This window comes from Bufo gargarizans, chromosome 3 (assembly GCF_014858855.1).
Source record: "Bufo gargarizans isolate SCDJY-AF-19 chromosome 3, ASM1485885v1, whole genome shotgun sequence".
NCBI lineage: Eukaryota > Metazoa > Chordata > Amphibia > Anura > Bufonidae > Bufo > Bufo gargarizans.
Genome location: NC_058082.1, coordinates 519,359,308 through 519,375,798, shown reverse-complemented (window position 1 = coordinate 519,375,798; position 16,491 = coordinate 519,359,308). Strand labels below are relative to the sequence as shown.

General features: G+C 41.9%; 1 protein-coding gene across 1 annotated transcript in view; it reads right to left on the bottom strand.

The window, feature by feature from the left end:
* The window catches only part of POLA1 (DNA polymerase alpha 1, catalytic subunit), a 370,264-nt gene that overhangs the window by 76,985 nt on the left and 276,788 nt on the right, over positions 1-16,491 (bottom strand). The window contains 1 exon segment of the mRNA XM_044284006.1: positions 4,550-4,666. Coding sequence (XP_044139941.1) covers positions 4,550-4,666 — 117 coding nt within the window.

Sequence of the window (16,491 nt, the reverse complement as noted above, 5' to 3'; positions counted from 1 at the left end):
GCCATTGGCTCCTGAACTGAAAAATTTAGTCGCCAAATCAAAATTTGGGTATCGTGACAACGCTATGCCGATCAGATCGGCGTAGGGTTGTTTTGATACCAAAATTTTGATTTGCTTTCAACACCAAAAAAAGCCGCGTGCATTTAGCATTTTATGAAAGTTCGGCCCATAATAGAACAGTCCTATCCTATTTTTGGGGTGACAAAGGGACTAAAAAATGGCAAATGCTCACTGCATAGGAGATATTTTTTAATAATTAATAGTTTGGACAGCGCTATTTAATATGTTTATTTATTTCTAATTGAAAAACCTGAGCACACCTAGGGTATTTGGTAAATAAGTCTTTATTGCTTAGATCATACTAGTAGTATTAAAACATGGAAGAAATAGTAATAGTAAAACCTTAAAGGGATAATACAGCCACAATAAGTTACAGTATATTATAAACGTGTTATAAAAGCCTGTAAAAGCCTTATAAAATCATGCAGCCATAATACAGAATAATCAGTCCTAAAAACATTACAGTCGATTGCAGGAGATCGTATTGTAGAGCATTGTAACTAATGTGTAGTGGAGAGTGGTTGGTTTGGACGCTGGGACAGCGCACAATAGAAGCCTCTCACCGCCTACACCTTAGGTCCAATGCGTTAGAATTGGTATAAAAACAGTGCGCTTTTGATTTTGCTACTTTGTACTTGCACAGTGTAGACACATTGAATAGTGATGAGAAGCAGAGGACCCGGTTTGTGACTGTAGCAACGTTGAGTTATTGGGATAGATACACTTCCCTGATGTGGATGATTCAGATGGTATAGTGGCTCGATGTATACAAGCAGTATAATACTTAAAACCGGTTATTAAATGATTTCCATAATAGTGGAGCGGATGAGGTAAACTCTGGTGAGTACCTGTTTTGGAGCTGACCTAGCGGCGTCCCGCTTTGGGTCAAGAAACGATCTTGCGTTCTCACTTTAAAGATATAGGACGCTCTTACCGGTGTCTGCCGTCTTTCGAAGTTTATTCCTGGTGTATTCGTTGCGGTCGTATGGATCCTTTATGGTCGGCCGTGATTAGTCACCTGTTTGCAGTTTAGTTACTGCTTACGACCTCGCCTCTTTCGGATCCCAATAGTGGTTACCAACCTTCCGGGCAAAAGACTTCAGATCGGCTGACAATGATGATCGGTTCCAGAGTCGTCCTTTAGTGTCCTCAATGTGGTGCACTCACATAAGCTTGGGGGGTCAGACCAGACGCGTTTCGGGGCTAGAGTATCCCCTTCCTCACTGAGGAAGGTTACAGCAGTGGTGAGTAGAGATAAGGCCGCAGTGCTCACAGGGGGGTTACAGCAGTGGGGTGACGCTGCGAAACTGAGAGCACCCTTTTTGGTATATCAACCACCCTGTGCATCGCACTAACATATATTCACTCTATGTTTATTTATTGTTTATATATTTTATATATAAAATTGGGAAAGTGGGGATTTAAACTTAATATTTTAGGGTACTTTCACACTAGCTTTTTTATTTTCCGGCATAGAGTTCCGTCCTAGGGGTTCTATACCAAAAATGAACTGATCAGGCATATCCCTATGCATTCTGAATAGAGAGTAATCCGTTCAGGATGTCTTCAGTTCAGTCATTTTGACTGATCCGGCAAAAGATAATATTGCAGCATGTTACGGTTTTATCGCCGGCGGAAAAAAAAAAGATTTGCCTGAATGCCGGATCCGCCATTTTTCCCCATAGGAATGTATTAGTGCCAGATCCGGCATTCAAAATACCGGAATGCACCCGCACTAAATCCGGACCCATTTCACTTCTATGGGGCTGTGCACATGAGCTGTGATTTTCACGCATCACTTGTGCGTTATGTGAAAATTGCAGCATGCTCTATGTTGTGCGTTTTTCACGATAGAAGTTAATGGGGCTGTGTGAAAATCACAAGCATCCGCAAGCAAGTGCGGATGCGGTGCGATTTTAACGCATGGTTGCTAAGATGAAAGTCTATTCACTGTATTATTTTCCCTTATAACATGGTTATAAGGGAAAATAATAGCATTCTTCAATACAGAATGCTAAGTAGGTCAATATAATAAACATTATATACACCCCAGTATAATAAACATTGGTGGCGCAGTGCGCCCCCCAACACCCCAGTATAACAAACATTGGTGGCGCAGTGCGCCCCCCCCCCCCCAACACCCCAGTATAACAAACATTGGTGGTGCAGTGCGCCCCCCCAATATAATAAACATTGGTGGCGCAGTGCGTAGTGCCAATGAGGGCTAAAAAATAAGAAAATAATTAACTCACCTCCTCCAATTGATCGTCTCCTGTTCTTTCTTCAGGACCTGTGGTGACATCACTGTGCTCATCACATGATCCATCACTATGGTAATGGACCATGTGATTAGCTCAGTGACTTCACCACAGGTCCTGAAGAAAGAACAGGAGACCGCCAGCTACGCGATCAATTGGAGGAGGTGAGTTAATTATTACTTTTATTTTTTTAACCCTCATTGGCACTGCACCACCAATGAAGATAACTGTCACAAAGGTCAGATGCCGGCTATTTGATTCCGGCACCCGCCTCCTGTATTTGTATTAACAGGTCAGTTATCTTCACTGGTGGCGCAGTGGCCACAGCCCCTGCCCTCCTCCTCCCATCTCTCTTCTTATTGGCGGCGGCGGCAGCAGCACAGGGGGAGGGAGAGACTCCTCCACTGCGCTGCCGAGAAGGAGTCAGAACATCGGCGGGCAGAGACCCATCAGCGCCTGTGCCGCGCCGCTGTATTGTCACACTAAAAAGTCTTGAGTGGGGGTCCAACCTTTGTGAGCCCCAACCCCATCACCACTGTTGACAATAAGGGGTCTTGTGTCCCAGTTCTTAGCGGGAACTGGGACATGAGATCTTACAAGATCTTGGAAAGCATTATCTGTTCACTATACATATAAATCGGAGATGTTATCAGATGTTGGTTTAAAAATTGCTAACAGGGTTGATGTTCCTGGAGGGATACGCCAAATGGAAAAGGATTTAGGAAAACTAGAGGAATAAAATCTGGCAACTAAAACCTAATGTTGATAAGTGCAAGATAATGGGCGTAAAAACCCAAGAGCAGAATATAAAATCAGTGATACAGTCCTAACCTCAGTATCTGAGGAAAGGGATTTAGGGGTCTTTATTTCAGAAGACTTAAAGGTAGGCAGACAATGTCATAGAGCAGCAGGAAATGCTAGCAGAATGCTTGGGTGTATAGGGAGTGGAATTACCAGTAGAAAGAGGTAGGTGCTCATGCCGCTCTACAGAGCACTAGTGAGACCTAATTTGGAGTATTGTGCGCAGTACTGGAGACCATATCTCCAGAAGGATATTGATACTTTGAAGAGAGTTCAGAGAAGAGCTAGTAAACTAGTACATTGATTGCAGGATAAAACTTACCAGGAAAGATTAAAGGACCTTAACATGTATAGCTTGGTGAATGCTATTATTTTCCCTTATAACCATGTTATAAGGGAAAATAATACAGTGAATAGACTTTCATCTTAGCAACCATGCGTGAAAATCGCACCGCATCCGCACTTGGTTGCGATTTTCACGGAGCCCCACACCGAGCGTTGCGTGATAAACGCACAATATAGAGCATGCTGCGATTTTCACGCAACGCATAAGTGATGCGTGAAAATCACAGCTCATGTGCACAGCCCTATAGAAGTGAATGGGTCCGGATTCAGTGCGGGTGCAACGCGTTCACCTCCGCATTGCACCCGCAAGGAAATCTCGCCCGTGTGAGCTCAGCCTAACTGCTACAAACCTATGAATACAGAATCAACCTAATCAAACTAATATGAAAAGTTATTCAATATATCTTCATCTACTAGCATATTATAAGTTATACCAGCAAGAATTAGTCTTTATGTAGAAAACTATGATTTAAATCAAGCCTTACAGACTAGTGATTTAAATCAAATCCACACTGGAGCCTACTAACAGTTTTAGGTGACTTGCATCCTACCTGTTATCAGTTTACTCCTCTGCAGGCTTTAATTCTCATTTGTGACTTAGCTTTTGGACATAGACTAGCTGCTATGATGCCTTCCATATACTTCACATGGAGGAAACAATAGATTCTACTTCTTAAGTATTGCTGGTAATAAAGCACTTGGGGTGAAATCTAACAGTTATTATTAGCTGCTCTAGCAGATATGCCTGTGTCTCTCACTGCACCTCACTACTCTTCCCCTCACTTCTCCACAGACTTCAATGCACAGCTGCAACTTGATTTTTCAGTGAGCAGACAATCCCTTAAGACAGATTCAGCAGAGAATATATAATGAACGTGAATTTGGATTGGGGGGGGGGGGGTGATGAGTGAAGGAGCAGGCATTTTTTGCGAATAAGATGCAAACCTTCATATATTTACCTCTACAACTGAATTATGCTAAGTTCTGTCAAAATTTTGTTACCACTGAAACTGTGTAATATAAAAGGAAAACTTATAACTCTCGGGTGAAATTACATATAATAATGGGTAGTAGTTTGAACTTACTTCTGGTCTTAGAGTCGCTTTCATACAGGCTTGGCATATAGGACCATTGCGGGAGAAGTTTAAAGGGAGACGACGAGTCTTGTTCTGGCAGGTCTGTTCTTCACACAAAAGCCAGCCCTAAACAAACAAGATAAATTAAAAAAAAATTTTTTGCAGTCTAGTAGCATTCGCTAAGCAAACTCACAAGCACCTTATCAAATATACCATAAAATGCCTTCTATAGCATTCAAGGAATTTTCATTCCACTAATTTGTTAAAACAGTTAAGAGTTGCAAATTATTTGATGTCTCATGGAAATGAATACATAAGCTTCCCAAAATCCACTGCATTAGTGTAGATCAGTGACCAACGAAGAGTCATAATGTTATTTTTTTGGTCGACATTGCTGTTGACGGTTTGTCTTCATGTACGACAATTGGCATTATCTAAGTCACTATGAAATGTATCAAAACAACTTCTGCAGTGTTGGGTTTTGGATTTCGTTTTTACGGTTTTCACCTGGCAGTGAAAATGACAGTGATTTTAGACCGCCATATTCTGAGACTCATAACTTTACTTTTCCATCAATGCAGCTTATTTTTTGCAGGGTGAGCTGTAGTTTTTATTGATATTATTTTACATACAACTTTTTGATCACTTTCTAAAATAGTCTGTGTGGCCAAAATCCAGGAATTTGGGCATTGTGCGTTACTTGTATAAGGCTTGTAAATCAGATTGTGGAGTCTTTACTGATGGAGAAATCTGACATTATAAAGGGAGAAAGATCACTTGGGAGTGTGATCCTAAGGTCAGTAGGAAAGGATGAATGACACTTAATAGGAGAAGTTAGTCCTGCACTGGTCCCTCTAGAGAATTTATGATGTAGATTTAGGACACCCAGTTGTCGATTTATTCATAACCAGGAAGGATAACAAGAACGACAACAGTTTTAAAAATGCTCCAAGCATTGTTATTTTATGAGAAAATCCAAGTATTTACTAAAACAGGCATGTCAGGACAGCTGACAGGTATTCTTTAAAGGGGTCTGTAATTGTGACAAATTCATTTCAAGATATACTGACAAACTACAGGAGTGCTAGATTATTTTAAGCGGATATTAATCAGACCTGTAATTGGTAACAAAGTATAGTCCATGAAACAAAATCTTATACACGTAATTTACTGAGCGGTAAGATACTATTTCTAAATTGATCACACAATTGATTACTTGTGGCACTTAAGTTGACCATACCATTAGACATTTGTTGGCTGACCGCTATCTACCTGCACTGCCCCATAAAAATGCATGTTTAGACTGGCCAAAAAATGAATGTGCCCTGAAAGAGGATTAAAAGTCGCTGCCAGATACCTTGTGTGGACACTTATCTCTTGAAAACAAAAAGGATGGAGAATACGGAAATCCCACTGCTGGATGCTTCTGTCTCCCGACATCTGCAGTCAGGAGGCCACCATACACATTAGGTGATCGGCCAACATTAATCCAACGTGCATGGGCAGCTTTACTAATAAGATTGTATATTCTGGATAATGTATAGTAATACTTTAGTCACAATAAAAAGTGGCAAGCTATTTCCAAGAAAGTTACTTAAAGAGGACCTTTTACCACTCCTGACATTCCTGTTTTAATAGCTTCTTGTATTCCTCATGTAATAACTCTGGAAAATCTATTCTTATGTCTCTATGTTGTGTCATTCCTTTATTATTTCTACTAGAAGTAATAAAGTAATTGCTATTAGCCTTCGCTAAGGGTACGGGGGGGGGGGGGGGGGGGGTACATGTACAGACTCATTCTATCCCATCAGTGCTGCCATTTTCAGACTGTGCAGGTACACCCCCCCCAACTGGTTACCTCCCCTCTGTACCCTTAGTGAAAGCTAATAGCAATGCATTCATAACTTCTAGTGCAAATAATAACAGTATGGCACATCACAGAGTCATAAGAATAGATGCTCCAGAATTGTTAGTACGTGGGGAATGCATGGAGCTATTAAAACAGGCATGTCAGGAGCGGTGAAAGGTCCTCTTTAAAATAATGTATTTGGAAAATTCAAGCAGTCAGAATGCATCAAAAATTATTGGTCTTAACTGTGTGTAACTTTAATGGCTGATATTTTATTCTTTCCAAAATATTTTAAAAAGTACAAGCTGCTTATAAAGCATTCAAGGCTTAAAATGGGCAGAATTTATGAGCTGTCAGATGCAAATCATAATACTTTCCTGTGAAACAAAATTGTTGAATTTCAAAGACTTTAAATCCCTGTGACCTTGTATGATTGTCTTCTTCACTCCCTCAATAAAGAATAATTGAAGAATTAAAATGTTTCTTGCCATCTGGAGATTGTAAAATGCCCCTACTAGGCTAAGAGGTGGCACAGAATTCTATGCACTATTATTGCTATATTGTGTTTTACTCAACCATTAGAAGAGCTCATTGCCTTTTTCTAAATATATAAAGAACAATTTTACTCCGTTCTTGTACACCATGTTATTTGGACATTTATACAAACTCATCATTCACAATAAACTTGCATCATACCTATCCATCTTCAGGGAGACTGCTGAGGAGAGTGATTAATGTATCGGCTAATTCACACCGTTTTCCTGACCAGACGCATTTTCCATTTTTTAGGTGCATGAGTTGTTCCCATTGGGTTAAGTAAATGTTTGCACCTTTTTTTGTGATATATGGTGCTTAATTTTTTTAGTATTTCTTGTATTAAATTTTTATAAGGAAAATGGTCTGTAATTCACATGTTTTCAATTGGAAAAAATGCAACTAAAACACTTTCAATTCTGTTCCCTTTCCTGTTTTGATATAGGGGGTGTATGGGTTTTGGTCACTGGGGTCGGGCATAGTAGCTGCAGTGTTGCTTTAATTTTTGTTTTGTCAGAATTTTTTAAATTTAACATTTTGTGGCCCTCATTTTATATTTTTTTATTGCCAATTTCTCCTGTAACTGAGGCCGACATATTAGCTCCCTGAGAAATTGTACAAGTCTGCTCAGCCTCACTGCCGAAATGATCTCGGTCAGCTAAGACCAAGCAGCGCATGCAGATACCCAGCCCCCAGCAATCATATGATCGCTAGGACATGAGCAGGATGCCGAAGCATTGCCGTTTCATATATACAGAGTATTTCATGAGCGGTGTATATAGCAATAGAGAAGGCAGGGATGGTAAAATTAGAAAATATTTTCTAGTTATTATACCTTCCCAGGTAGCTTAATGCCGTATAGAAGGACCAATATCAGGAACTTACACACACAGCACTGCTACACAACTGTCAAATACACACCCTACAGTGGACTCTTCTTAGCCCAGGGCTAATCAGAATAATATGACCTCTTTCGCCCAGAGCCTACAGCTAAGCTGCGCTGCAGGGGATGAACAATACACCACATGTGTGACAGGAAAAGCTGTCCTCCAGCACAGTGCCAAACTAACTCAGCAGGAAGGGCAAACTGTCACTTCTCACACACCCAACATGGATTGAATACCCTCATAGTACCGCACAGCACTAGCTATATCGCAAGGTGTGTGACAAGCGCGCACATTCTTGCCTGAAAGTTCCCGAGGCCATAGATCGCAATGCTCCTCTTCAGGACAGCATCCAACCGGTAGATCTGCTGGCAGGAGAGGATGCTGAATCGCGGAGTGGTCAGCGGGGAGTTGGACATGCTGCTTGGTATTCTCCAGGAGACTTACTCTGAGAACACGGCCCGCAGCAAGCAAGACACATAGCCGCTGATGAAAACATATCATGTACCAGGTAGAGCATCCTCCATTTTCTCTAATGCGAACTTCTACTAAGCTGCAGACTACGATGCAGGCACTTTTTAGCAAGATTTTTTTCTTGCTAAAAAGTGCTTCAAAGGCTACATGCACATGACCGTATGTGCTTTGCGGTCCGCAAAAATAAAAATAAAAAAATGGTTGACATCCATATGCCATCCGTTTTTTTTTTTTTGCGGATCCATTGTAACAATGCCTAAAACAGACAAGAATAGGACATTTTTTTTTTTTGCGGGGCTACGGAACGGTGTGTTGTTGAAATTAATAGGTCCGCATCCTATCCGCAAAAAAAAAAAGGATCGGACACGAAAAAAATAATATGTTCGTGTGCATGATGCCTAAGGCTGTGTACACTTCACGTTTTTGACATCTGTTTAATGTATACAAAAAATGTATACGTTAAACAGATACCTTCCATACAGTGGCATTTGTACAGCATTCCAAAAATAAATAAAAATATGTATACTTTTTTTTAAATGGGAATCTGCAGGAAAAAAAAAAAAGTGGTGTGCTACGCTTTTGTATCCTTTTTTTTCAATGTATAGGTTAAATAGATGGCAAAAACATGATGTGAACCCACCCTTGGAGTTAAGAGGCTTGTCCAACTACATAAACTGGTTACAACAACATAAAATACTTTTTTCTAATGCTATCCCAAAAAATGCCTGATTGGATAAGGAAAAACTTTTTCACAGTCTGGTCTCCATGGCTGCTCTCGCCCCAGTCACCGGACATTAGCCATTATGTATCCTTATGAAAGTGAGGCTATCCTTTTTGGATGTGACTATGCTTTTTTGTTGTAATGACTTATTTTCTCTGATACGGCATACATTTTATCTATACAACAAATGTACAGCTGTCATACTCATTTTTATGCTCATTTCATCCGCTTTATTGCTTGATCCACGTCTAGCCATTTTTTTTGCATTGTAGATTAGTATTTTTCAAGTTTTAATAAAGTTTAGTTTTGATACTACAACACTTTCTACACTTCCCTGCAGAAGTCACATGTCTTGTCAACACGTCACTGTTGGAGCAGGACCAAAAGAGACCACTGGTGGATTAGGGCTCTTTCACATCTGCGTTATAGTCTTCCGGCATAGAGTTCCGTCGTCGGGGCTCTATGCCGGAAGAATACTGATCAGGATTTTCCTAATGCATTCTGAATGGACAGTCCGTCCTTCAGGATGCATCAGGATGTCTTCCGTTCCGGAACGGAAAGTTTTTTGGCCGCAGCAAATAGCGCAGCATGCTGCGCTTTTTGCTCCGGCCAAAAATCCGGAACACTTGCCGCAAGGCCGGATCCGGAATGAATGCCCATTGAAAGGCATTGATCCGGATCCGGCCTTAAGCTAAACGTCGTTTCGGCGCATTGCCGGATGCAACGTTTAGCTTTTTCTCAATGGTTACCATGGCTGCCGGGACGCTAAAGTCCTGGCAGCCATGGTAAAGTGCAGTGGGGAGCGGGGAGCAGCATACTTACCATCCGTGCGGCTCCCGGGGCGCTCCAGAGTGACGTCAGGGCGCCCCAAGCGCATGGCTCACGTGATCGCATGGACACGTCATCCATGCGCATGGGGCGCTCTGACGTCATTCTGGAGCGCCCCGGGAGCCGCACGGATGGTAAGTATGCTGCTCCCCCGCTCCCCACTACTACTATGGCAACCAGGACTGTAATAGCGTCCTGGCTGCCATAGTAACACTGAAAGCATTTTGAAGACGGATCCATCTTCAAATGCTTTCAGTACACTTGCGTTTTTCCGGATCCGGCGTGTAATTCCGGCAAGTGGAGTACACGCCGGATCCGGACAACGCAAGTGTGAAAGAGGCCTTAGTGACGCATCTGCACTGAAGCAACTCTGGAGTCAAACGTTTACTCCTTATTACTACTTTTGTGTTGTGTTACATAGTTCTAAACTGCCTTTAAAACATGTAATGGGGGAGGGGGGGCTCGCATGCGCGAAGCCTGAAGAGGAAGACATGCCTCTCTGTGCTCCATGCCACAAGCCGTTAGATTCCCTTCACAAGCACCGTCGTACCGGCTCCACAAGCCTCCAAACTTGGTGTCCAGCTACCTAAGAATGTCCCGCAAGAGAGGGAAGGCGAGAACGACGATTACACTGGCGCCCTTGCAGACTTTGCCTGAACTCTTTAGACGTTCTGGGTGCGCGGCAATGGCGGACCCCTAATAGTGCCGCGTTGTTTCACACTGAACTTTCTGGGAACAGACAGAGCGGACATAGACGCGCACACAGCGCAATTGGAGGCACTCGAGTCCAAGATAGAGGACCTTGAAAATATGTCCTGCACAGGAAACCTCCGGGTAAGAGGTCTGCCCGAATTATATTGGGACTTACAATCCACCATGGCAGCGCTATTCACCGCCCTTCTACCACAGGAGGAACAAAGCCACCTGAAAATGGTCCACAGGGCCTTGGGTAAGCCGTGCTCAAATGATCTGCCTAGGGATGTTATCCTAAAATTTCACCACCCCGAGGTCAGAGACTTGATCCTGGCAGCTGCCAGAAACATCTCAGAGTTGCCGGGCCTACCATAATCTGTGCATCTATACGCAGACCTGGTGCCATCAACCCTTTGTCGTCGTTGCGAGATGTGGCCAGTTACCCAAGCACTAAAGAAGGCGCAAGTCAAATACAGATGGGGCTTCCCCTTTGCACTCTCCTTCCAGCTCAACTCTCGGACCCATGTAGTCCGTTCGCTACCCGAAGGTTTGGAGACCCTGCAACGTGCAGGTATACAGCACGAGCTTCGAGATGGGTCAGAAACTGCCCCCAAATCTCAAAGGCCAGCTAGGGTCTGGACCACAGTGGTACCTACCTCGGGCTCAACGAGTCGATCGCCCAGAACCTGAACTGCCAAGATCAAGGTGTCTCGATCTCCTGATGGACTGAGCTTAATATTCTACCGCCATTAAGAGGTGCAAGTGTTCCTTATTTTTTTTTATTCTTTTCAAAAGCCTCGATTTTACCTTCAGGTTCACTTAGTGCTTTGATTAAGCCCTAGCCACATGGGGCCTACCCCAATTGCTTAGTTCTTCTCTCCCTTCCATGGAGTCCTACACCAGGGATTTGGCTTGATGGACTTTCATGCTGCCTCACCTAAGTGGGCTGATGGAGATTCACGCCATTTTTGGGCGAAATCCTCTCTCTCCCAAACCGCCATTGTTTGCTGACCTGAGTCAGCCAAGGTTATACTATGCAATTTTTGCACTAGTTGTATTGTTAATTGTTTTGTTCTTTTGATTTTTAATTTAGAGATCAACCATTTCACTGTAAAGATAAGGTCTTGCACGTTTTCAGTAACACCGTCGATCTTAGATCCCAATGGGAGATTTGTTATTTTCACTGGGTCATATCGGGAAGAAACCTTATGTCTGGTTAATGTATATGCACCCAATGAGTATCCAGTTTCATTTTTTAGTGAAATGGGGTCTATAGTCGAATCCCTTACATATCAAAAGATCAAATGGTGTGGAGACTTTAATCTTACTATTAATTCTGTTCTAGATCGCTTACGACGGGCTCCTGGCAGGTCACATTAGCTGAGACCTCTATATAAATTATGCATAGGACATACATGGTGCCGTCCAAACTACACCATATGTTCCCAGAAGTCTCTCCGAAATGCTTTAGAGGGTGTGATGCGGAGGGTACGATGCTACACACTTGGTGGACCTGTGCTGTGGTGAGGAGTTTTTGGGATCAGATTTGTTCTCTAATTGCTACGACCCTAGGCTGTAATTATCCCGCTACAATCCCACACTGCTTATTAGGTGACAAGCCTCCAGGGCTATCCACACCCAGATTTAAGCTATCACAATTCATTTTACTAGCCGCGAGAATTCATGTTACCTTCAAATGGCGTACGCCATCACTTAGCCTTGAGGCCGTCATAGATAGGATTAACAAATTGCTTCTATGTGAACGACTGATGGCAATCAGGTCTGACACGATAGTCAATTTTGAGAGGGTCTGGGAGCCTTGGATGTCATCCACGAATTCGGTGGATCTTAGCTACACCTTCACGCTATTATTTGATATTTGTAAACTGTGCAGTCCTTCTAAATGCATACTTTTCTTTGCTGATGGATTGATCTAAGTTGTACTTATGGTTTTGTTCTTTTTGACAAAAACTACTGATCTTGTCTATTTTTGCAATACTGTTGCATAATGTGATAACCTTCTGAAGCATCTTTGAATACTATAACTTCAAATAAATGATTTTTGAAACTAAAACATGTAATGGGTTTGGACAATTCGTTCAAACAAAATACTCTGAACAGGGGCGTTGCTAGGCTAAATCATTCGGGGCCCCGAATGTCCTGCCTGCCAGATAGATCCTCAAAACAGCAATACAATTGAATCTAATGCACTGCAAGATCTGAGGGACCTGTGATGACATCACAGGTCATGTGATCAGTGCAAAAGGTAGGGGTTGAGAAGGACCTGCAATGATCTGAGGGACCTGTGATGACATCACAGGTCATGTGATCAGTGCAAAAGGTAGGGGTGGAGAAGGACCTGCAATGATGTCACCATCATGTGACCAGCGCAGGAGAGCCTTCAGCAGTGAGGAGGAAAAGTGCTGGAGAAGAAGCTGTGATGAGGTCTGCTACATGAGGAGAGGTAAGTGAAGGAAGAGAGGCAGATCAATGCTGGGAGTTGTGGTTATTTAATTGGGACTGTATGTTAGGGCTGAAGGAATGATATCATTGGGGCTTGGGCCCCAGATCTTTTGAGACCCTAGGAACTCCCCCGACTCTGAATAAAAAACAAGATCTACAAATAGAGTATATAGCCCAGCCACAGGAAGAAAATGCAAAAATAGAATTTTAGGCTATTGTTTGTAATAATCCATTAGTTTCACTAATCTATGAATATTTCCCCCAAAGAAATGATCTGTAAATTTGGATTACTGTATAGAAAAAGTGATTATTCCCTGATGGCAGACAAAACGTGTTTCATTACTCACCCACAAAAATTCTGAAAAAAAATTCAAACCTATGGGTGTAATACTAAACTGAAACCATAAAACTAAACACAAAAATGAGTGGCTGAGTTAAATGTGCTGCACAGATTTAGCCATAGCATGGGTAAAATAAGCAGTCAAAACACCTGTAGTTAAAACAAATAGCTACAATATCTCAAACAACTCTGCCAAAAATGCTCCAGCCATTTCTAGGGAAGACAACCTACTGCCGCCTCCTCAGTTCTAATTAACATTAAAAGGTCTGTTCTTGTATATCACATATCTATTCAGTCTTTATTTAGGGTTGTTTGAGCTTCCTATCTGGTAATCTCACTTCACAAATGACTTTAACTGCTCTTATAATTACTAGAAATTAACCAATATGGATGCGTACCTTCACCTTATTGTATTGTGGATGGAAAAAACGACAATTGATATATACTATGCCTAGCTGTTTATTCTATGATATTTGTTACAGCTGTTGGTTTCTATTAGCGTAAAGGCTCAGTTACTGTTCAGCAACAATCCTGCTCTGGGAGGAAAAAAGCAGACAAAAAGACTAGATCATTCCTTACCCAAGGTGTGGTTTCACAACAAATAACTTGTGGTCCTTTTACATGACATTTTCTGCATAAAGCAATGTCACTCATTAGCACTTTATGTACCTGAACGATTACTTGCATTCGTTCAGCACATTTGTTCACACAGGGTGATGTGTTGTAAAAAACTGATTCTTTTATCCTTTAGAGGGCGTGGTGTTGTTCCATTTTTCCCTCCACGCCTTCCCAGCGCCATAACTTTTTAGTTTTTTCATTCACATAGCCTTATGAGGGCCTATTTTTTGCGGGGCAAGTTTAATTTTACAATTAATATTGCATATGATGCAGTAGGGAGCTGGAAAAAAATTCCAAGTGATATGGAATTGGAAAAAAATATATATCCTGTCACTTTTATTTATGCCTTCCCTTTACGGCGTACCCCATGCGGTAAAATTGACCTGTTACCTCATTCTCTAGGTCAGTAATAGGGTTGAGCAAAGAGCAGCCTGAATCCGATTTGTTCCAAAACTTAGTTAATAATGTGTGCTCCTTACAGACAATTTATCGGCTCCACTAAGGCAATCTTCTTATCGCCACCAGTAACGCGGGTTCATTAATGAGCCACAAATCCAAGTTTGGATTTTAAAACATCAATGTATACGCAGAAACTAACTAACATGCCAGGCAAGAGACAAAACAAGTCTTGCATTACTGGTGGTGATAAGAAGGTTGCCTTAGCGGATTCTACACATTGTAAGGCTGTACGGAGTGCATAGTATGAACAAAGTTTAGAAAAAACGTGTCCAATACCGATTCACTCAACCCTAGTCAGTACGACTACAACAATATCACACTTTTATAGTTAATCTTGTGATTAAAAAAAAAATAAAAACCTTGAAAATTTTCTTCTTTTTACCACCATATTCTGACCGCTATAACTTTGTTATTTAGCTATAGTAGCTACGTATATGGACCTGTGCGAGGGCTCATTTTTTGCTGGGTGATCTGTACTTTTCAGCGATATAATTTTGAAGTGAACATGTGACTTTTTAATCACATTTTATTAAATTTTTTATTGAGTGGTGATTGCCCATTGTGTTCTGTGACGGCTAAAAAGCCATTACAGAGCACTCCATTTACAATACACCAATAGAGTGCTGCCGTCTGCTGGCATGTATTGGCATATTCTAGTAATAGCCACGGAAGCCTGCTTGAGGCTTTGAGCAAATACTATACAGAAACAAGTTCACAGGGGACACAGTTACGGACGCACGCATCTCCCGCTTCCGGACCACTCAGATGCCGTGGTCACATTTGGTCTAAAAAAGCACACAAATTACAATTCTGAAAATTGTAAAATTTTCCCAAATTTTTTGTAAATTTGGGATTTTTTTATTTTTTTTTATAAATAAGGGTGAAACATATGGACTCAAATTTACCACTGTCATGAAGTGCAATGTATCACGACAGAAAAATCTCAGAATGGTTTGGATAAGTAAAAGCGTTCCAAAGTTATTACCACATAAGGTGATCAGATTTTCAAAATTTGGCCTGGTCCTTAGGGTGAAAAATGGCTGTCTTGAAGGGGTTAAAAACTAGCAGGAGATGATGGCAGGAAAAAAAATAAAAAATCAAACACAAAAACACCTTCCATTGTTCCAATGTGACAAATTCTTACTGTTTAACAATGTCTTCTTATCCAGAAATTATCATCCTCTTGGTTTATTAAAAGCTTTACTAACATTGTCTCACACTCTTTACTAGAAGTCAAGGCTGTGGAACTGAAGTCCAAGTACTGCATTTTTTTCTCTTCTTGCGTAATTCCCATTTAGTATGTGTTCCATTATTGACCGTGCAGTCCAGTGTACATCTTGTCTAATGTATGCAGTCGTGGAACAGCCGTTTGAGGGTGCATATATTTGTTTAAAAATGTGAGCAAATTGCCCGTTTGGAATCGCACTGACAATTTGGAAAAGAGTTTGCTGCTCACTAAGCAGGCACTCTATGGGGTAGATGTGGGGGAGGGTGGTAGAGAGGAGGCTCAGGAAAGTGAGGTAGCTAGCTGTATAACAGTTAGAAAGCAAGGTAGAGGGAGGAATGCCAGGGAGGCTAGCCCTGATCTGACATACTCCAAGTTTGCAAGGTTGGCAGATGAGGGGGATGTCAGTTCAGGGAGAGCACTGCTGCAGCCAGACACTTTCTCCACTCAGACGAATGTCCGCTCCAGTAAGCAGGGGATCAGGGCAGGCCAGACAGGTGCTGGTAGTGGGAGACTCAATTATTAGGGGTAAAGATAGGGCGATCTGTCACAAAAACCGGGATCGTCGAAGGGTGTGTTGTCTTCCTGGCTCTCGAGTTTGACACATCGTGGATCGGGTTGACAGATTACTGGGAGGGGCTGGAGAAGATCTAGCAGTCATGGTTCATATCGGAATTAATGACAAAGTTAGAGGCAGGTGGAGCATCCTTATAAATGATTTGAGGGATTTAGGTTACAAGCTTAGGGTAAGGACCTCAAAAGGCAGTGTTTTCCAAAATACTACCTGTACCACTAGCCACACCAGAAAGGCAGCAGGAAATTAGGGAGGTTAACAAGTGGCTCAAGAACTGGTGTAGGAAGGA